Source organism: Natrix helvetica (genome assembly GCF_964273705.1).
Source record: "Natrix helvetica genome assembly, chromosome: 5".
NCBI lineage: Eukaryota > Metazoa > Chordata > Lepidosauria > Squamata > Natricidae > Natrix > Natrix helvetica.
Genome location: NC_138551.1, coordinates 50,201,953 through 50,223,688, shown reverse-complemented (window position 1 = coordinate 50,223,688; position 21,736 = coordinate 50,201,953). Strand labels below are relative to the sequence as shown.

General features: G+C 39.8%; 2 protein-coding genes and 1 long non-coding RNA gene across 6 annotated transcripts in view; 1 reads left to right on the top strand and 2 right to left on the bottom strand.

Annotated features, from left to right (window-relative positions):
- Positions 1–4,406, bottom strand: part of OGA (O-GlcNAcase) — a 38,373-nt gene extending 33,967 nt beyond the window's left edge. The window contains exon 1 of the mRNA XM_081954362.1: positions 3,888–4,406. Within this exon, the coding sequence (XP_081810488.1) occupies positions 3,888–4,113 (226 nt within the window). The 5' untranslated portion in view covers positions 4,114–4,406. The remainder of the gene's footprint in view (positions 1–3,887) is intronic.
- A 1,585-nt stretch (positions 4,407–5,991) lies between these two features.
- LOC309392586 lies at positions 5,992–18,134 on the top strand. 3 transcript variants are annotated; one of them, XR_014175479.1, is made up of 4 exons: positions 5,992–10,183; positions 12,784–13,044; positions 14,148–14,316; positions 17,733–18,134. It is a non-coding gene; the product is annotated as an uncharacterized lncRNA (long non-coding RNA). The 3 variants fall into 3 exon arrangements; XR_014175480.1 differs by having other exon boundaries at positions 12,348–13,044; XR_014175481.1 differs by lacking the exon at positions 5,992–10,183 and adding an exon at positions 12,368–12,505.
- The window catches only part of KCNIP2 (potassium voltage-gated channel interacting protein 2), a gene marked incomplete at its 5' end in the record, with an annotated part of 62,045 nt that continues 53,168 nt past the window's right edge, over positions 12,860–21,736 (bottom strand). Inside the window, 7 exons of one of the 2 annotated variants that reach the window (XM_081953989.1) lie at positions 12,860–12,991; positions 13,287–13,349; positions 13,906–14,010; positions 14,118–14,225; positions 18,218–18,288; positions 19,758–19,827; positions 21,425–21,549. In XM_081953989.1, the coding sequence (XP_081810115.1) occupies positions 12,944–12,991; positions 13,287–13,349; positions 13,906–14,010; positions 14,118–14,225; positions 18,218–18,288; positions 19,758–19,827; positions 21,425–21,549 (590 nt within the window). In that variant the 3' untranslated portion in view covers positions 12,860–12,943. The remainder of the gene's footprint in view (positions 12,992–13,286; positions 13,350–13,905; positions 14,011–14,117; positions 14,226–18,217; positions 18,289–19,757; positions 19,828–21,424; positions 21,550–21,736) is intronic. The other variant, XM_081953988.1, reaches the window with a different exon arrangement.

The window sequence follows — 21,736 nt, the reverse complement described above, 5'->3', positions numbered from 1 at the left end:
AGGGCAAAAAATGGCTTTAAAAAAGGGTGAACTCAGCTGGCCAGCGCGCACATGCACGCTGGCCAGCTGACAGGGCAGCGCCTCGCGTGCCCTGACAAATGGCTCCGTGTGCCACCTGTGGCACGCACGCCATAGGTTCGCAATCACTGAACTATAATCTAAAAGATTCTATCATTTCATTTTTTTAAAAAAGTAAAATGATACATTTGTATTTGGGTACTTTATTAGATTGCCGAATTGTCATTTTTTAGTTTTTTTTATTTATTAGATTTTTATCCTCCCTTTATTACCATATAAGTAACTCAAAGCAGCATAGATAATGCTCCTTGCTCCTCCTATTTTCCCCGCAACAACAACTCTATGAGATGAGTTGGCCTGAGAATGTGACCCAACTTTTTTTGATTACCGTATTTTTCAGAGTATAAGACGCACCTTTTTTCTTCAAAAAAGAGGCTGAAAATCTGGGTGCGTCTTATACATCGAATACAGCATTTTTTTGCATCCCAAAGCCCTGCCCCCTTCACAAAAATGGCTGTGCATACCCTTATGGAGGCTTTCAGACAGCTTGTGGGGGCTGGGGAGGGTAGAAATGAGCAAAAAATGGGCCGTTTTCCCTCCCCCCAGCCCCCAGCAGCACTCAATACGCCTCCATTATGCTATGCATGCAGTTTTTTGACAAAAAAACGGGCCTTTTTTGCTCATTTTTGGCCCCCCAGGAGCACTCCGCAAGCTCCCCAAGGCTATTCATGCTTTTTATTTGACAAAAAAACAGGCCCATTTTCGCGAAAAACAGGTCATTTTGGGGAGGTTTGCAGAGTGCAAAAAGATTTTTCCCCCCCTTTTAGAAAGCTCTTTAACTGATTGATGAGAATTACATTGATCACGTGCTGTGCGAGCAGAAACAAGTCTTAGGTGCTGCAGGTTGTCAGCGATTTCCTTCTCTAGCACATGGATAAATACACCTGGAAACATCTACCTACCTACCTACCTACCCCTCCCTCTCTCTCTATCCCTCTACTTACCTACCTACTCTCTCTCTCTCCCTACCTACCTACTGTATTTCTCTCTTTCTCTCCCTCTATCTACCTACCTACTTTTAAAAAAAATTTCCTCTTCAAAACCTTGGTGTCTTATACTCTGATGCGTCTTATACTCTGAAAAATACAGTAATTTTATCTTAGACAGTTAAAGGCAAATTGAAGATGTTTAGCGTTTAAAAATAAATAAATAAACAATAGCACTCAAGAAATTATGGGAAGATCCATTTAAAAAGAAGTCATTCAGTTATGTTTTGCCCTAAGCAGTTTAGAGCTCTATAAATGAATTGAGCTCAAAGGCAACCTTGAATAAGTCTAATTCAAAACTGTTATTTCACACCCTGTAAAACACATATAGTCAACAATATAACTGCCATATTTTGTATTACCTGTACAGTACTTTTTAAACATTTCAGGACATTCCTATATAACAAAAATTATCCTCAGATCCAAAATTATTGCAAAATTGCACATACACTTCAGGAATACACTAATAGTAGGTTTAATGATTTAAAAGGTACTGGAGAATTAATTTATATAAATTATTATGATTACATAAGAACATCCTCCAACTTTTCCTGTATAAAAATTATTCACTAGGATTTGTCCCAATGAATAAAAATGAGTAAGGTTTTGAATTAATAAGGTCTATCTGAAAACCTGTTCTAATGCATTAATGACATTGGCATTAGTTACCATAGCCACATCTTCTACCACAGACCTCCATGTGGCTACTAGGCTAGAAAGAATGAGTCAAAATGTTAACATAACATTGTTACAAGTCTTGATGTAACTCTCAGGGATTACCTCTCTTGTTCTGATCTTGTTTTGATACTAAGTCGTCCAGCAAACATCCATTAAAAATGGAAGCCACTAGTATTGTCAGGGTCCTCTAAGGTGAAAGTGGAAGAGTATCTTCTCCATGATTCCAAAACCACAGATTATGCTTCTTCGGGGATGTATTTTGTCCTGACTGGATCCATTAGACAGTTTACTTCAACAAGTCTCTTTTTAACTACTAATCTCAAAAATGTGAATATTTAAAATAGGATCACAATCACCAACCATAAGGTGCTCAATCCAAATAGCTAAAGAGACAACTCCATCACCCAAAACTGGGAGGAGCATCTATTTATATATACATCACTTCACCAACAAAAAAAATGTGTTTTTATTATTTACTACCTTTTTTCAATGGCCATTGTAAATCTATTCTGTATTTTTTCTTCATTCTGTTTATAAAATCCTAGCATAAATCAGAATAAATGCTACTTATAATACAGAAAGATTATATTAAAATAGATTGAAATATTTTAAGTTCCTATAGTTATAAGCACAAACAGTTCAACAACTGCTAGCATGGGAGGCTGTTATGTTCCTTTCAGGTTGTCAAAACCATCTATCTGTCATTTTTATCAAAAGTTTCTTATTCTAAAAAAGGTAGGGGGGAATTAAATATATGCATTGTATTCCAGTTTACCTATGCTTTAGCACATTTGCAATTGAATAAACACATACTATACAGTTTCAATTGTTAATAGTATTTTCAATATGATGTAATATTAACTGCACATCTAGAAATATCTACTAATCATCCAAATTCTATTATTCCTGAATATTGCACAAAGCTATTATTAACCTAGATGCATATTCCTCCATATTAACTATATTACAATAATTGAACACAAGCTTATTTTTCATCTTTATATATCACTGCTTTTCTCTGTTCTGATATAAATATTCTGCTATAGCGCAAACCAATAAAACAAACTGTAACTGCAGCCAATATGGTTACTATGTGGGTAGAAAGAAAACCAATCCAAGATTTGAATGATATCTTAGCTATATATTTTAGGCTCACTCTAGAATAGAAAATAGTACAGTATATGCACAAAAATATTTCCTAAGCCTGCAGTAGTCTATTTTTGTAAGCAAGAGTAATTTTAGTAATTATATCACATGGACCTTTAATATTAAAATACTAATTATGTATTTCACATATCCAATGAAAGCACCTTGAGATTGTCATTTTAAAAATAAAGTCATTGCTTTCAAATACCAAAGATAACAAAATATCAATACAACACACACATTATAATTCAAACAAGAAAATCTCAGTATTTTTAGCAATTGGCTAAAACAAACACATAGAAGATTATTCATCACTTTTGCTTAGGAAAAAGTCTGAGAGAATGAGCAGATATTATCTTATATCAGGTCTCACAGGCCATCCTGGGAGGGCACAAATCTACCTGCATCAACCATGTTTTTTAGATGTAGTTAACACTATAGCCTAGTGGGAACAACCTGCTAAATATTACCAGAAAGTTTGCAGCTCAGATAATTAATCTTCAGAGGACGCACCTACCTCTATATTATTTTGCGTTTTCATCCATGCGCCCAACATTAACTATGGAACCTGACCTCGAAGTTTAATATGATCACTAACAAAACTGATCTATATTGCTGTAACCTTTTTTTCTTTAAAAAAAAAAAACCCAGCTTGTACACAAAAAGCGCTTCGCAAGCAATTCAATCTGTGACTCTTCTTTTAAAGGCTTCATTTCACGCTCGATGGCATGTCAATCATCGGGCTTCGGCCAAGTTCACAGAAAGCGATCAATTGAAACTGTGGGGCGGGGGGGGGGGAGAGAAAGGAGCCAAGTTAAAACCTCCGCCGCCGCCGCCAGATTTACTGCTAGGGCGGAGTCAGGCGCTGCTACACAAAGAGGTGAAGAGTAAGGAAGGCGGGGGAAGCAACGCTTTGTTCGAATGGCGGGTCCTCTTTTTCAGCGCTTTTTCTGGTGACCAGCCCCGGGTCCCTCCCGGGTCCGAGCTCTCTGCCATTACCTTCCACAACGCCGCAGAGGAACCGCCGGGCTCCCGCATTGCCCGCAGCCCCGGAGCCATTCTCGGGAACCGCTTCTGGGCCCGAGGAGTCCGGTCTTGTCGGGGGCGACTCACTTCGGGGCGAGGAAACGGTGGTAGAAGTAGGAACGGAGGTGCCCGGAGGTTTCCCCCGCGTCTCGGCCACCATCCCAGCCAGGTCCACTCCGGGGCTCCCGTCCGCCGCCATCGCCCTTCCCTGCACTCTAACCAGGGTAGGCTGCGCTTGCGCGGAGAAAACCAGCCCCAACTGGTCCAAGCCGGAACCAACCGCTCCGCAACCTCGATTTCCAACCGGGGCCGCGGTTGCTGATCACGTGCGGCTCCACCTCTCTTCCCTCCGCGCGCCAGCCAGAGACGCGGATGGCGAACGAAGCACTCGAGCACAACACTAGCTTCAAGAGAACGAACGGACTGTTGGAAGGGTGGGGGCAGAACTGACGGGAAAACCTTACAGCGCAGGCGTGAGGGGCTCGCAGGCTACTAACTGCGCATGCTTAACAGGGTCAGAGGCGCAGGGACGCGCCTGTACGCACGCGCGAAAAATGAAGCCTCGCTCTACTGCGCATGTGACAGGCGTTGGCTTCTCAGCGAGGCATTACAGCGCATGCGTAGTTAGCGGACAGGCTCCGGGGGCGGTACGGCGCAAGTGAGAAGGAAAATAAACAAAGTACCCGGCGTTAAAGCGCAAGCGCAGAATTTAAAGCGCGAAAGGGAGTGATAATTTTGTTTAGGCTAATACTGTGCAAGGGGGCGGAGTCCTGTGCTGGCCGAAACGTTCAGCGCCGTCCTTCCGCGTTACTTTGGGTTCCTTGCGGTTGAGGAGGAGGAGCCGTTCCTTACAGTACATACTTTGTGTCTGGTTGCTGAGCAACATTGAGGGCGCCTAAGGAAAATATTGCATTCCTTCGACTGTTTAACCCACAAGATAGAAAAATGAAATAACTCAGCAATACTTACTAGAAATGTTGTGTTTTACCGGTAAACCAGAAAGCTTTCCGGTTGCCGTGTTTTAAGCCTTTAAAAAAATCCTGTCCCAAAGCCTGGAAAGGGGATGTTAGTTTGTTTCGCTTATTCAATTACTTTCTTATTTCAAATTTTCAGCGAAAGGCTTGCCTCTCCAGTATAAATGCGTTGCCCAAATATATTATCTTTTATTCCTGTCGAAGCCGAAAAAATGTAAGCTTTCCGAGTCCGACTCCAGCTCGACCGTTAATAACAGGATGTTTCTGGCATCTTCGCAATGGCCTTCGGTCATGTTTTTCCCGCCGACCACGTAGACAAACCCCGAATTTCCTTGCGTGAGAGAAAGGGCAATGGTGATAAAAACTATAGTGCTTTGGGTGGGTTAGGAGGAACGAAGAGAGAATGGAGGATTTAATTAGTAAAAACCATACCAATCTATCTAATTTAATTCTGTTAATTTGATGATCCTTGGATATGTGAATTGGAAAGTATGTTGGATATTTTCGCCAACTCGAGTTATTTATAAAAACAATAAGGGTGGGATACAAATAAATAGCGAGAATGGTAATGATGAAAGAAATGCCCTTCTGGGTTTGGCTCCATGTGGGGGAAAAGACACTGGAGACATGGAGGCTGCTTGGAAAGATGGTTTTAATGGTGGACAGGACCACATGGCCTGAGTCCTGAACAGAAAAGGTGATCACATGCTTCAATGTTGGTAGAGAAGAAGAGAGAGGAGGAAGGGCTTTTTATAATCTGTTCAACCCCACCTCTGTTTCCTGTTTCTGTGTAAGAAATGTATTCTGGTTGGTTGTCAGACTCACATGGGCCCATGCAGGGGCAACTCTCTAGGCTGAGTCCAGGTTTGGTTGAATTCTCAGAGTTCTGAGATGCCATGTGGTCAGTTGAGTAAAGGTTTATATTATCATGCCTTCATTCCCAACTTCCTGGAGCTGAAGGAGAGAACTCTTTGTAATGTAAAGGGTCTGGCTTGGCCTTCTTAATGGCCCATTGACAAAGTGGGTGGGGGCAGGAAGCTACAGGGAGCTATTCTCAATTTAAAACATGTTTCTTCCTTTTCACATCCAGGGAAATATAATATTCTGCCTTATTAATATTTCCTAGGATATTTCATTTTTCTGGGAGAGGGCTGGGTGATAACTTCCTACAGTAAAATACTTAGTAGCCTTGATACTGTTTACAGTATATAGATATGTAGTAATTTTATAGAGATACCAAGGTTCAATGGTGGGATACAAATGTTTTTAAGTAAAATAAATATTGCCCTCATAATAAGTACTGATGATAATAGATTACAATTGAGGGAGGGAGAAATCAATCCTTGGAAAAACTGCTTGGAAGATTGGTAATCTAGAGGTAATATGCCATTGGTTTAATTTAGAAAGAAATCCTCCAAGATTGGCTGCTGTTTTCTTGCAAATTACTTACATTGAGTGAGTAGCTTTGGACTCCTGGATCTCCATGTTCCCCACCTAAATTCAACTCTTTTGTGACTTTTGTGCAACTCTGACTTTTCAAGGTTGAGAATTCAGGACAGGTTAAAAAAACTGGAATCTAGTAAGCATTTTTTCCAACTAATACATTTTATTAAAAGGCATAAACTTTTGTGAGCTGTAGCTCACTTCAGCAGCTGCAGAGTGCATCCTATATAATTTATATAAAATTTGGCTGGAAAAGTTGATTTTTTTTTCTTCTAGACTGGCACTTATTTTCCAGTTCTGAAAAGGAAAATTGAAATAGACTATCTTCTCCTAGATCCCTAGGATTGCAGTCAAATAACTCCAGAATACAGATTTATGTGTTGTAGTTTTGAAAATAGAAGTGACTTATTAATTCTTAGATCAACATAAGTTTCACCAGCTTATGACAGCATAGCTATTTCGTTTTTTGCATTCTTTGATTTTGATATTATACCAACAAGAACTTGCATCTTATTTATTTTGGATACTTATTAGAGAATTCTTCAGATTGCCATGAAGCTGCTTGGATATCTTACCTTGAATTAGTTAGTCTAACCTACTTCATAGTGCTGTAAAAGTAAAATGTATTTGTAGCATGAGGAATTTAATCATATCATGTATTCTGTCCTGAGTTTCTAGAAGATTGAGTATAAATAAAAAAAAGAACATTCAAATTCAGAAATTGTTTAGAGGTACTTCAAAAGGCAACAGAACATGGTAAGTTTTAGCAATTTGATTAGATAAAACCAACACTACCAACATATTTCACAAAAATGTACTGTAAGTGTACTTTTAAAGGAAATAAAATAGATCATAGTTTATTAGAGGAAAAGAATCATGAAACTTAAGCATCTGCATGATTTATGCATTTGGGATTGAATGCATAGGAAGTAAAATAATGAAATATTGAATTGTAATATGAAATAAAATTTCACATCTTTTAATGAGCCCTGGCAAAAAGGAAAAAAGAAGTTGTGGTTGCATAGTTTCCACATGTTTGTTATAGAGATCATATGTATATTTGCATAAGTTTACATAGCATGTTTATCTAGAAAAATGTAGATGCTGTATTGAGATGTTTTGAAACTAAATATTTACTCTTTCTGCAGAAAAATTGTAAGATTGATTATACCTGAACTGATAATGTCTAAAAGTACAAAATGAATCCATTTCATCATGTATTTAGATATGTTCTAATTATGGTTGTGATAGCAGTATTACAATACAAAATATAGTTTGACCCTATTAGCTTCTAATTTGGGGAACCAGAAGTTTCACTTGTCAAAAGAATCAGAATCTAATATTAAAACAGTTGTGTATCCCCTGCCAAAGGGCAAAGAGAACTATAAATACAACCAAAAGGTTTTTAAAACAAGTGTAGATAGAATCTGTAAAACTCATTTTAATGCATTGTGCTGTACTTTTAAAAGCAGGTTTTAGGTGGAATTTTTAGGTGGAAAATCTCATGACTTTATAGTGAAACATGGAGATGAACCAAGGCAGAAGAGATACGAAAGAGAAAATAGGGAAGAGTATAGTATATATTCCCTTTGAAGGACATATATCTCAAAACTCATTGTGAAAAGAATATAGCAAAGCAAACAATAGCAGAGGCTATGGTGTTTGTGCATAGCCATTAGGTGTGCATTTTATTGTTATATCTGATTGTTATTATACAAAATATATACAGATGAAAATGCAAAGCTGATAGGAGAGCTTGTGCAGTGGAATTAGGCTGCTTGGTCCCACTACTGATTGTAATGACAGACAGGAGAAGGAAGCAGCTAGTAAGTGAGTAAGGAGCAGTCAACAGAATTATCAGTCTCCAACTTCCAGAACTGAATATAGCCCCACACATGTATTTACCGTCTACTCAAAAGCATACTGTAATTGCAATTATCAGTAAATAATATGGAGACATATTGAACCAAATTGAATTTTGCAAACTAATCCCTCCAGATGTATTGAGCTATCAATCCTATCATCCCTGTCTAATTAATGGATTGCTGATTGGCAATGATAAGACTTGAACACATGTGGAAGGACCAAATTCAGAAGGAATTGTGTAGGTTTGCAGAGTCAATTTATGAACCAAATCAGGTCAATATGATGGGAAAATAGCAAATGTATTGCCAAATGAGAAGGGCACACGACATCATGTTTTATAAAATAATTAATTCATGTAGTCATAATCTCTAAAGCAAGTTGAAACTCTCACTTTACCCATAAACATGCATTGCAGAAGTGATCATGAGTAAATTCATAAATTGTATCATCCATAATTGTGAAAACTTAACTTTTTTGGATATTAGGAAGACAATTTGCATTCACTGAAATTTTATATGTAGCCTAAGACACTATTTTCAAATGTGAAATACCCTTGCATGGAGAATTGCTTCCTCAAATGGGGATAGAAGCCCTTACTTTAACCTGTAGTTCGTTGTGATTAGAAAATTGATGAGGAGTTCCTTATTTGCTCCCAGGATAACTTCCTATAGATTTAAAATTGCATCTAAATTAAGAGAAAATAGAGGAATGAGTTCACCTCTATGTGCAACAAACTCTGATGATGCCAAAATGATGATAGGTGCATAATGGTGTCATCACATAAATGTTGCAAATATTTCATTTATTTATTTAACAGATTTATATAGCCACGTAGTTCACACATGGCAACTCTAGGTGGCAATTTTGTACAGCGCTTAAGGTCCAATATCTGACACAAATAAAGTGTGACATTTACTTATGACATCACAATGCACATTTCTTCATTTCCCTTCTCTCCTATAAATGAGATGTTGTGGTAGAATGTGGTGCAGACTTGCAGGAGGGAAGGGGATCTTTCGAAAGGAGCAAATCATTCTGGAATCCTTGCTATGCAGGAAGAGGGCCAGAGTGGAACCTCCATAACCTTTCATAGGGTATATTTAATCATTATGCAGATTGTATTTCAGTCTGCCAAGATTCCTGTCTATAGGCCAGCAACAAAAAAAGTACTGTGAATAAATACTTGTGTTGTTCTTGGTTTCAAAGAATCAATATTACAATCATATGATAACTATTTACTTGGGAGTGAGAAAATTTCTTCTGCTGATTAAAAAGGCAAGACTGCAATGGTTTGGATGGCAAATTGGGCTATATAAGTATTGGCAATCCTACATGCTTTTGAATAAGAAATATATTCCAGTTAGGCAAAATAAAAATAAATTATTTTGATAATAGTATAACAATGATACACAGCAGTCTCATATTTCTATCCATCTTGGTTGAGGAATTCCTCTAACGCAAATGCCAGAGGCTGCTCCTCTCCTCCTGTTAGATTTATCAGCACCAATTTAAATATCTTGCCACCATGTGGCATTTCTCCATATTAATCATGAAATATAAAGTGTAGCTTTCCCCCATGCTGTGCTGTGTTGAGCTTCCATATCACAGCAAGACATTTCTCTCCCTATCAGTATGGAAAACCTCATAGTAATATGCTGTGCATGCTAATTTGAATGGCCACTATACGGAACCAGCTAATCCCAATGACATCATATACCAATTGTAGCACATATCTCTTTAGGCAACTGTTGTAAGGAAAACTGGAGATTAATAAACAGCTCTTAGTAAGGCAATACCAATTCTTTTGGCTGACCTGAGTGGCCATCGGAGATGGTCAGGGAACTGAAGTGATTTTTTTCTCTCCCTTGCTACTATTTTGGGTTTTTGAGAATTAAAGAACATGGAATGGACTTTCATCTGAGGTTAGTCCAACAGAAGTATTGAAGGAGATTGCAGAAATGAAGTATGGAAACTTAAGAAAATAAGGTAAGTAGAATAGATTTTTTTATATCAAACAAAAGAGAAAATTACAAAATATTAAGAAAATGTTTCTTTGAAAAAAATAAAAATAAAACATCATAATGGGTGATACTGAACTCAGTCTACAGAACTAGATTCCAGTGATCCTTAATAATTTACATATGATGGTGTAATGGACTAGCAAAATGTAAAATAATCTCAATAAGGGAAGAGCCATACGTGGTTACAATGCACATGGCAGTCTGTTTGCATAGCTAATAAATCCTGAGCCAGCCTATTCCTTTTCTAGACTCAATCCAATATTTCCTGCACTTCTTTTGGAGTCCTGAAATATTTATTCCTCTTGCAGTTCCTACAGTAGAAATCCCTGGAGCTTGCTTTGTGTGACAAGGTAACCTAATGATTATTAATAGCTGGGGGGGAAATCTGAAACTGAAAAAGAAACATCAGAAGTTATCAGGGCTCGTTATTAAGAGGAAATACTGGAGGAGTCTGCCATTAAAAAAGAAATGTGGATTAAAGGTAATATTTGTGTATTAGAACAAAACATTTATTTCAGTGGAGTTAAGGTGAAAAATAGCCATCTATTTATTAAATATTACCTTTGCATCTTCCCAATCTAATGCTTTTCAGTTATTAAGACTGCAACTTCTGTAACATGATCGTGCTTGATGGGGAGTTCTTAAAAGCTACTGTTGTAATATTTCTGCAGTTTCTTGAGATACAACAGTATATTGTCCAAAACACTTTTTATAGATGTCTAATAGCCAGTCAATTTGTGGGCATCATTTTGGAGGAAGGTAGTATGTAGTGATAACTATACTTCGGTATCTCCTTTGTCTGTTATGATTCAGCTTTGCCTCTTAGAATTTTCGTGTTTGCTGCTTGTTTTCTTTTGAATTTAAATAACAAAGCCTATCTATTTTCCTATTACTCTTTTCTTGATTCAGTTTAATATCTTCATTACTTCATTCCCTCCTGCTGGCCATCTTTCCTCCGATCTATTCAGAATGTCCAAAATGGTCTCATCTCTTGCCATATTACATTTTCCCTTAAATTGACTGTTGGCAATGTATTCAGTGTTAAGTTTTTCCTCTTTCCTGGTTTTTTTATACCATACTGCTTCACTTCCTATTTCAGGTAGAAAAAAGGCTTCACTTTTTTTCAAAGTGTTTTATAAATGACCTACATTTTTTATCACTTGTTCTGCTACTAATGATTTCCCTAGCCTAGCACATCCCCATTACTGTCTTTTTACTGCATCCCTATTGTGCCTATTCAACCTGCTGTTGTTGCTATTATATTCTGTATAGAACCTGGCATGTCCTTGGAGCAAGCATGCTCTGGAGTTGTTCGTTGTTTGTAATGCTTTGACAACCAAAGGGCCCATAGGCTGTTTATCATGGTAATGCTATAGTAACAAAACCAGCAGACAAAATCACAGAAGTAGCATTTTGCAAGTGCTAAGGTAAAGTTCCTTTGCAGAAAAAGGAGATTGCTGGCACAGAAAAGGAACAGCCAGGTGTATCTCCCTCTGTTTTCTCATATATGTTTTTTTCCCTACTTCTCTCATATGGTGCCCCTTCCATCCAACAATACTTCTGCTTGTAATCTGCCTATACATATAATTCAAAGACAAGGCACAATGTTGAATTCTGCCCTAATGCCACAAGAGCCCAGAGCCCTCACACGTAGATATTACCATGGCATTAAGCATATTGCTATCCAAAACTTTTAGCTAATCTCTTTGTTTTTCATTTAAGGATGCTGGAGCTGTTGGTACTTCTGTTGTGTATCTAGCTGCAGAAAGTAATTAATAATAAGATTATAACAACATCATCTGGAGACACATCCGGTGAGGCCACATAGAAACAGATTTAGATTGCATTCTGACCTAAATATTTCCATTAAGTAGATTTCTGTTTCTACTTCTGTTTGCACGTTATTTACTAAGATAGGGAGCAGTGAAAATCTTTGACCCAATTATTTGCTTAAATACTTTTTCTCTGAATAGCAATCCAAACATAATTTTTAATTTTATCTCCTGAGTTCTAAAAAAAAAGTGAATGGTTCTTTTGCACTTCGGTCTGGAGTGATACAAAGTACCCGCACGTTTTTTGTGTGGATGCAAACAAAAGAATTTTCAAAGCGAAATACCATTCTTCTGCAGTTTTCTTCAGAAAAGCTGAGTTCCGTTGAATGTAACAGCAGAACTGCAAGATAGCTTAGGACTGAAAAATATTACCTCCACTTGTTGGACGCATTAGAATAATACTCCATGTGCTATGAGAACCTTGGTGCAGATCAGATCAACTCCCTTCCTTGAAGGTAAGAGTGCATTTGCAATAGGTTTTTTTTTTAAATGATGCTTACATTGCCATTTGAGGGTGTGAAAGCCCTAATGCAGGATCATGGAGTTGCCGTGATTTTGAGAAGTCTTAAGGAAAAGCACATTATATAATGAAAGGTCAGTGCAGTTTTTGTGGGAGGGCAACAATTCATTTTGTAGTTAATTTCCCAGAATAAGAGTTTGTAAATTCTAGGACACACTCCTTGCCTATCCTTATTGAATCCAGACAAAGACTCCCATTTCATTCCCCTTGTAGGGATTCCCCATCCCACCCCAGTTGGATCTTGAGTACATGAGGATTGTCTCCACAAAATGGGCCTGCTTTGTCCATGCAGCCAAGGGAAGAGTGCCTCAGGATACACCAAGGAGAGAAGCCCTGGTGTGTATATGATGGTCTTGGCTCCAGGTGTGGTCAGCTAGATCACATTGTCAAAAAGCTTCATGGAACTCATGATGTTTTCATCCTGCCAGAGAAAAGACAGAATCAAGGCCTTAGAAAACATGGGAAATTAAAAAGGTATAGCTTACTGTTACTAAAAATATTGTTTTAGCGCTCTCCTCACAACCTGCTCTGGAGTACTCCTCCAATTGTGTCACAATAATATTAATATAAATCCAGAGCCAGTAGTGAAGTATCACATCTTGATCTCACTGATAGTGGTGATAAAAAGTTCTCATCTATAGAGCAAATAAGACTGGCTATGCACTTTTTCCTTATTGACTGCTATAATTAAAATGCCAGGAGGACAATGGTGTTACCTTCTGACAGGATTCAATGAATTCATCAATAGTCACCACACCATCTCTGTTCCGATCCATTTTCTGAAATGTAAATGAAAATTGAAGAAGAAACAGATTAGTTTCCTAGGAGGACCTTCAGATGTAGAGAAACACCCTATAATATCTGAACTCAACATATCACCAGCCTAGAGGCAGCTGGTCTGGCAATATGTCTATGATCTGAAAAGCCCCACCAGTAGAAAATGGCTTTATATCTCATTTACTATTTTAAAAGTATTTAAGGCAGAAAAAGCTTCGGAATTTTGAGATTTGTGAACTTCATCTACTAGAATTTCTCAGAATTCCCAAACAGCATGGTACTTGAGCCGTAAGTCTCAAAGTTACCAAGATTGGACACAACTGATTTAAGGAGACAGAAGCAATTGAGTTGCTTAAAAAGTTTGTGAACATAATTATAGAATTATACTATGGTCAGCACTAAAACTGAAGGAATCAAAAGGAAAGGGAAAAGTATGAAGAGGAAGGTTTTGTCTTCCCAAAAAGCAGACAAAAAAAAAATACATATTCATGACCATGAAAAAGTTCTCACAGGTAAAGTACAGGATATTAATTGGAAATATTCTGATACTAAGCTTACCTGGAAAAAATTTTCCACATGTTCCTGGGGTGCATCTTCTCTCATGGCTGGATAAGTGTACTTGCCCATCATGTCATAAATGGATTTCATTATATCCAACATTTCCTGAAAGTCAAAACACAGAAAGAATTATTAGCCAATGTCGCCAGTGGATTCTTACTTAAGCAGATTCAGCAAAGTTCCTCATTTTCTGGCCCTGCTACTGTCTGTACCTCTTTGGTGATACAGCCATCTTTGTTCAGATCATAGAGATTGAAGGCCCAACTGAGCCGATCATCTATAGTGCCACGGAGAATAATGGATAAACCAGCTACAAAATCCTGCAAGAGACAAGGTGATGAAAAAAAAGATGAAATACATTCTAAGCACTACTGCAGCTATGATATATACTACAGGAATGTAACAGATCCAGTGAGTACAGTGAAAAGTTGATAAATTGCATCCATTCATGGTTTCCTTAGAGAAGAATATTCGGATGAAGATACAACTGCTCAAGATTCAGTAGTTTAAAACATATAACACAGCTATGGGCTATTATTTTCAACCTCTCTTTAATTAGAATTGCTGGAAATCTTTAGCATAGTTTTTGTCCTGTTCTTGTATTGTCATATTTTTAAATATGCCTTCTGTCATCTTTTAAACCCTGAAGCACAGAAATACAGATTCTGTTAGTACCAGCAGGTGGCCTATTATTCAATGATTAGTTGAATGGCATGATTCAAAATTAAAATACAGAAGCATATATTCCTTTTAAAAAAAATTCTAACTGTAGACATGGTATTTATTTGAACACAACATTCCTGGAAGGCAAAGTACTTCCATCAGCAGATATCCGGGTGTGAGTCTCTGGGCGTGAGATGGGGCCCAGGGAGACAGCTGGGCCTGCTGATTGTATACTTGGCTCCTTGCTATACATCAGCGGCCCTGCCCGAACTCCTCGAGCGGATCACTGAGATGGCGGTTGAGACCCCCAAACTCTTAGTTATGGGGGATTTCAACCTGCCGTCGATGGGAGAAGCATCCGAGGCAGTTCGGGAGTTCATGGCTTCCATGGCAGCCATGGATCTGACTCAAGTAATTCAGGGCCCCACACACGAGGGAGGCCACACACTGGATCTTGTGTTTGTCTCCGACCAGTGGACGAGTGATCTAGGAGTAGGGGATCTAGCTATCACGCCCCTGTCATGGTCAGATCACTCACTTCTCCGGCTCGATTTCCCTGGCGCTACCCCCCGCCACGGAGAGGTGGAACCAGATTGTCCTAGATGGTTCTGCCCCAGGCGTCTGATGGAACCGGATAGGTTCCAGACGGAGCTTGGGCCACTTCCTGTGGACCTGACCCGCTCCCGGATGGAGGACTTGGTGGCTGCATGGAATACTGCGGCTGCCGGGGCCTTAGACCGGGTTGCGCCTTTGCGGCCTCTCCGGTGGCAACGAACCGCCCTGGCTCCCTGGTTTAACGAGGAGCTAAGGGCGATGAAACGCCACAAGAGACGCCTAGAGAGCAGATGGAGATCCTCTCGCTCCGAATTTGACCGAACACAGGTAAGAACCTACTTAAGGACTTACCTTGTGGCATTAAGAGTGGCCAAACGTCGATATTGTGCCACTCTCATTGTGTCCGCAGAGAACCGCCCTGCCGCCCTGTTTCGGGTGACCCGCTCCCTCTTGTCACAGAGGCAGCGGGAGCCCCCTTTGCAGGGCAGGGCAGAGGAATTTGGGGAATACCTGCAGGATAAAATCGCTCAAATCCGGAGGGAATGGGTCCCCTTCAGTGTTCCAGGGGGGACGTCCGAGGCGAGTCTTGAGAGACCATGCTGGGAGGAGTTTGACTCTGTTGCCACCGAGGATTTGGACAGGTTGCGTGGGCGACTGCGAGCCACCACGTGTTTATTGGACCCGTGTCCCTCCTGGCTTGTACTGGCATCCTGGGAGGTTACACGAGGCTGGCTATTGGGACTTGTGAACGCTTCATTGAGTGAGGGTTTCCTGCCAGCCGCCTTGAAAGAGGCGGTTGTGAGGCCCTTGCTCAAGAAGCCTTCTCTGGACCCAATTGAGCTAGCAAATTATCATCCTGTCTCCAACCTTCCTTTTTTAACGAAGGTTGTAGAGAGCGTGGTGGCTCAGCAGTTCCCACGTCACCTGGAGGAATCTGATTATCTAGACCCGCGCCAGTCCGGCTTCCGGCCCGGGCACAGCACAGAGACGGCCTTGGTCGCGTTGGTGGATGATCTCTGGAGGGCCAGAGATAGGGGTTGTTCCTCTATCCTGGTCCTATTAGACCTCTTAGCGGCTTTTGATACCATCGACCATGGTATCCTACTGCGCCGGCTGGAGGGGTTGGGGGTAGGAGGCACCGTGTTGCGGTGGTTCTGCTCCTACCTCTCCGACCGGACGCAATGTGTGTTGGCAGGGGAGCAGAGGTCGACCCTGAGGCCGCTCACCTGTGGGGTGCCACAGGGGTCGGTCCTCTCGCCTCTCCTGTTCAACACATATATGAAGCCGCTGGGCGAGATCATCCGTGGTTTTGGGGTGGGATACCACCTGTACGCTGATGATACACAGCTGTACATTTCCACCCCAAACCACCCCAACGAGGCCGTCGAAATGATGTCCAGGTGTTTGGAAGCCGTACGGGTCTGGATGGGAGACAACAGACTCAGACTCAACCCCTCCAAGACGGAGTGGCTGTGGCTACCGGCACCCCGGTTCAACCAGTGTATTCCATCGCTGGCCATCGGGGGCGAGCAACTCGCCCCCGTGGAGCGGGCGCGCAATTTGGGCGTCCTCCTAGACGCCTGGCTGTCTATGGAAGACCATGTGGCAGCCGTGGCAAGGGGGGCGTTCCACCAGGTTCGCCTGGTGCGCCAATTGCGCCCCCTATTGGACCGGGATGCCCTCCGCACAGTCACTCACGCGCTGGTGACGTCCCGCCTGGACTACTGTAATGCTCTCTACATGGGGCTCCCCTTGAGATGCACCCGGAGACTGCAACTGGTCCAGAATGCGGCCGCGCGGGCAATTATGGGGAGAACGAGGTTCTCCCATATAACACCTCTCCTGCGCGAGCTGCACTGGCTCCCTGTGGTCTACCGGGTGCGCTTCAAGGTGTTAGTTACCATCTTTAAAGCGCTCCATGGCACAGGACCTAGCTATTTGCGGGATCGCATTCTGCCCCATACATCCCTGCGACCAATTCGCTCTCACAGAGAGGGACTCCTCCGGGTGCCGTCCACCAGACAGTGTCAGAGGGCGGCGCCCAGGAGTAGGGCCTTCTCTGTGATGGGCCCAGCCCTCTGGAATGACCTCCCCCCAGACATCAGGATAACGACCGATCTCCGCTCCTTCCGCACGAAACTCAAGACCCACCTGTTCCAACTAGCCGGCCTGGCTTAAACTAGAACTTTCTAACCTCCCTGGCAATTTTAATTACGGTAAATGTAAATTTTGGGGTTTTAAATTATTTAAACTGTTTTAATTATTGTTATTTATTTTAACCTAGTGGCTTTTTATTGGAATCTTATTTGTTAAGCATTGATGTCACCTCCTCCATGCCACATCTGTATATTTGTTTTGATTGTACGTCGCTCCAAGTCCCTTTGTGAAGAGGGGGCGACTGATAAGTCAAATAAATAAATAAATAAAATAAAGTTTAAAATTTTATTTTAGCTAATCTTTTTGGAGTGAGGTTAAAGGGAGGTTACTGCTTTTTTTTTGCAAATTTGTGTTATTTATGCTTTGCCTACAAGAGCCCTGAATATAACTTGTAATATATATAAAATTTCTTCAAAAATATTAATTACTCTACCGAATACATTTATCCTTAGGCATAACTTCTACCTGCCTAATCGGATCCAGCAGAAGAGACGTGCTATGGTCCTATCAATTAAGGAGTGTCATCTTACAAGACCCAGGAAACGAACCTTTTCTATTATAACACATCCCTTTTGGAACCTCATTCCGCTAGAAGAATAGATTGGCCCCAACCTTGCTGGATTTTGTAAAAACCTTGAAGAAGTGGTTTTGTTCCCAGTCATGGAGTATTTCAGAGCCTGTGATGGTTACTTTATTGGCATTTTTAATTTTTTTTTCCCCTGACGGTTATGTATTTCATTTTGTTTTATTTTTATTATTTTTATTTTTTAATTGCTGTTGGATGCCCAAAGTCACCATGGTGAGATGGGCAGCCATAGAAAAATAAATAAACAAATACATAATAAATAAGTGTAGCTACTTTTGCTTTTAATCTGTAGTTTGCCCGGATAATTTTATAGGGGCTTACATATAAATAAATAAGTATAGGGAATCTTACCTCAAAACTGACGGAGCCATCATGGTCAGTATCAAATGCGTTGAAAAGAAAAGTTGCGTATGTACTAGAATCTAAACACAGATATGTCAAAGATAGTAAGAACTACAGTGTATGCATATTTTAGCTGATTTTATTGAATCACTTGGTTATTAGGAAACTATTAGAGAAAATAGCTAAGCTGCAATTTTTTTGAAATTATAGATGCCATAACATGATGATCTCTCACTCTTAGTTACAAAAGATATAGTTATTTCAACATTTATCCTCCTCTTTTGTATTCACAAGGGAATGTATTAATACAAATACATATCAAATTAAGAATAGTTTTAGCAACAAGTGAGCAACAGTGAAACGGTACTATTAAAAGTGTATCAGCAACCAATGTAGCACCCTGCTATTTCACTTTCTGTGAAACTAATTGAGAGAGCCACGCAATATAGTGTACTATCTTTTTCATGCCAGAAAGGACACCTATAGAAAGAGTATAAGGGCACCACTAGAAGGCTCCCAAAGCAGTGGCTGAAAATTTCATTGCTACTCTGGTTATACACCATTAGAACTGAGAATACAGTATTCCAAGAATAATTTTGCACCTCAAGCCCCTCATTTTTTAAATATGGATCAATAGTTATGCCAGGTTAGAACTGGCATACTAAATTTCTTTTAATTAAAGGAAAGTTAGAAGTGAATAAAACATCTAACTATGGCAAACCTTTAGTGTATCACTTTTACAGAATTGTTCTGTGATACATAGCAATGAAGTTGATTTCAAAACAAAGCCCATGGCCAGGTTATTTTCAGGATCACTGGATTTTGAACATTTATGCCCATCCCACCCACTTTCACATGTCGACCAAGCTCCAGACCCTTTCCCTGAGGCAGTGTTATCTATTGGGATCTAGAAGTTGTGCCTGTTCTGTGGCATTGTCTGCCCCTAGAAATGATCATCTCCCTCTGAGATTAAAATGGCCCAAACAGTTGGCCTCCCAGGAAGCTTTTAAAACCTGCTTTCTGTCCCAATTATTGAGTCAGGATGATTAATGAACCTGTCTTCTGGAGGTGGAGTGTGTTTGGTTGCCACTAACCTGATGTTATTTGATACATTGTTTATAGATAATATATAATTCTGTATGGTTTCTAGCCTGTAATTGTTGCTTGTTTGGTTTGTATGTGATATACCCTATCCGAAGTCATGATTATATGAGTTGAACAACTAAGTATATCTTTTAAATAAGGAAAATGTCCATTTAAAATCAGGCAAAGAAAGTGGCCGTATTTAAAAGTGCCACAGTTGACTTGACAACAGTCACTATTCCTTTGATATATGATCCAATGAAAAGTATTCACATTTTTGACTTTGTGTTTGTCCTGTGAGGGAGACAGAGGATGATTCTAGGGATATATGGCAATGAAGATAAGGAAGCTACAACTGAGGATGTAAAGTCTCTCATTCTCTTTTATTTCCAATAACTGCCAGTTTACTCTCCTTCCCAGCTTTGCAACTTTTCCAAAATATTAGCTCTTTTGATGAAGGACTTACCTCCCTGTGGGAAGAATTGTGAGTAGATCTGTTTGAAGCTCTCTTCATTAACGATCCCACTAGGGCATTCCTAGCAAATGGAAAAGTGTACATTGTTCACCAGTTGGAATTGCTAACCTACAATATCCCAGATGTGGCATGCAGTGTAATCTGTGAGAAACTGATTTTAGTTTCTCCATCAAACAATAACAGAAAGAGGAATTCCCTCCTTTTGAAGAATTTGGATATTAGTTATCTCCTAGGGTGTTGGCAGAGAACAAATGGGAAGGTCAAACTAAGGGTCACAAGTGTAGCAACCAGCAACCAATGAAGTTGTTGAAGTGGTGGATAGCTGCTATATTTCAGGATCATCTATAAACAGCAAAGGACCCAGCAGTGAAGAAATATGCTGCAGACTAGCATTTGGTAGGATAACCATGAAGATTTGATATTTGCTTGTTTGTTTGTTTTGTGCCTTTGAGTCAGTTTTGACACCCAATGGCTACCTGGACAAATCCTTGCAGTTTTCTTGGCCAGATTCAGAATTTTGCCATTGCTGCCGCCTTAGAGTTGAGAGAGGATAACTGTCTCAGTCACCCAGCTAGCTTCATGCCTAAAGTGGGATTAAAACTCAGATTCTGCCGGTATTTTAGACTGATGTCTCAATCACAACAGCAAGCTGGCTCTCAAACTTGGTAGGATTGCAATGAAGGCTTGAAATAAACATTTAGAGGCTGTAATATGTTTATACCTACAAAATTCAGAATTGTGTGGAAACAGGTTTTCCCTGTGATACTCTATGAAAGCAAAAGTTGGACATTGAATAGGTAGGATAGAAAGAATATGTATGGTTTTGGAACTGCAGAAGACTTTTGAGAATACCACAGAAGAAATTAAGAAAAGGAGATCACTGAATTACATGGAACTAGATATTTCAAAGGAAAGCGGTGTAACTGCAGCTTTATGTGAAAAAAATAATACAAAAATAGTACAAAGCCATTTGTATAACAATTGTATAATTTTATGCTATTCCATAATGTCTTCAAGCAACTTAATGGGATAAATAAATAGCAGGCTTCAGTTTTTTTTCTCTTTATACTGCTGTGCATTATATTGACTAAAATCAACAAGGAGGTTTATGCTGCCTCCTTCAGCTGCCACTCCCTTTGTAAAATCCATCCTTCATGTTCTGAAAAATATCTAAACAAAATTGACAACAATGGAGGCTGGTTTTTTTATGTTACTTTAAACTGAAGAGGGAAAAGGAGATGTTACAAATAGAAAAATAATCCTTCTGCACCTGCGTACTATGATCATCTTTAGGTCTCCAAATGTTGATGATAATGGGGTAGGGGAGTGGGGGTAAAGTAAAACAGAGAGTAGCTGAATGCAGTTTGACCTTCAGAAAGAGGGGAAGATAGATTTCTTGGGAGTCCGAATAAAGACAGAAGTATGGAGACTGTGGTATTGTTAAATAATACAGATAAAATATCTTATTGCAAAAAAAAAGGTTTGCAGAATTGTTAACGTTTTTAGGATGTAAATAAAAAAATCTACCAATGTTATAATAACGGGTTCATAGTAAATAAATAATTACAGTTGCTCATTTAATAAAGAAACAAGAGAAAAGAAAGCAATCAAACCAGAAGGAAATGGCAGCTAGAAAGGGAAGAGTCTTCTCAACTTACATTCTTGAAGCCTCGGTATAAGACTTGTAGCTCTTTGCGGCTGAACTTAGTTTGTTCTTGTAGTTGTTCCAGACCCTCAGGCCGATGACAAACTGTGGAGAGCTCAAGCTCATCCTCTATGCTGTCTGCAGGAAAAAGAAGAACCTCAGAAGTATAGTAAGACACAACCTCAGTCCCTTCCTCCCTTCCATAACTCTATCTTCTTTCACCTTGAAGATACTGGGTTTTTCCCCCAATCCTCACACTGACAGAGAAGGGCTCATTATATTTGACTGAACGTAAGACTAAATGCCTCTTTTTAATTTTCTAAGA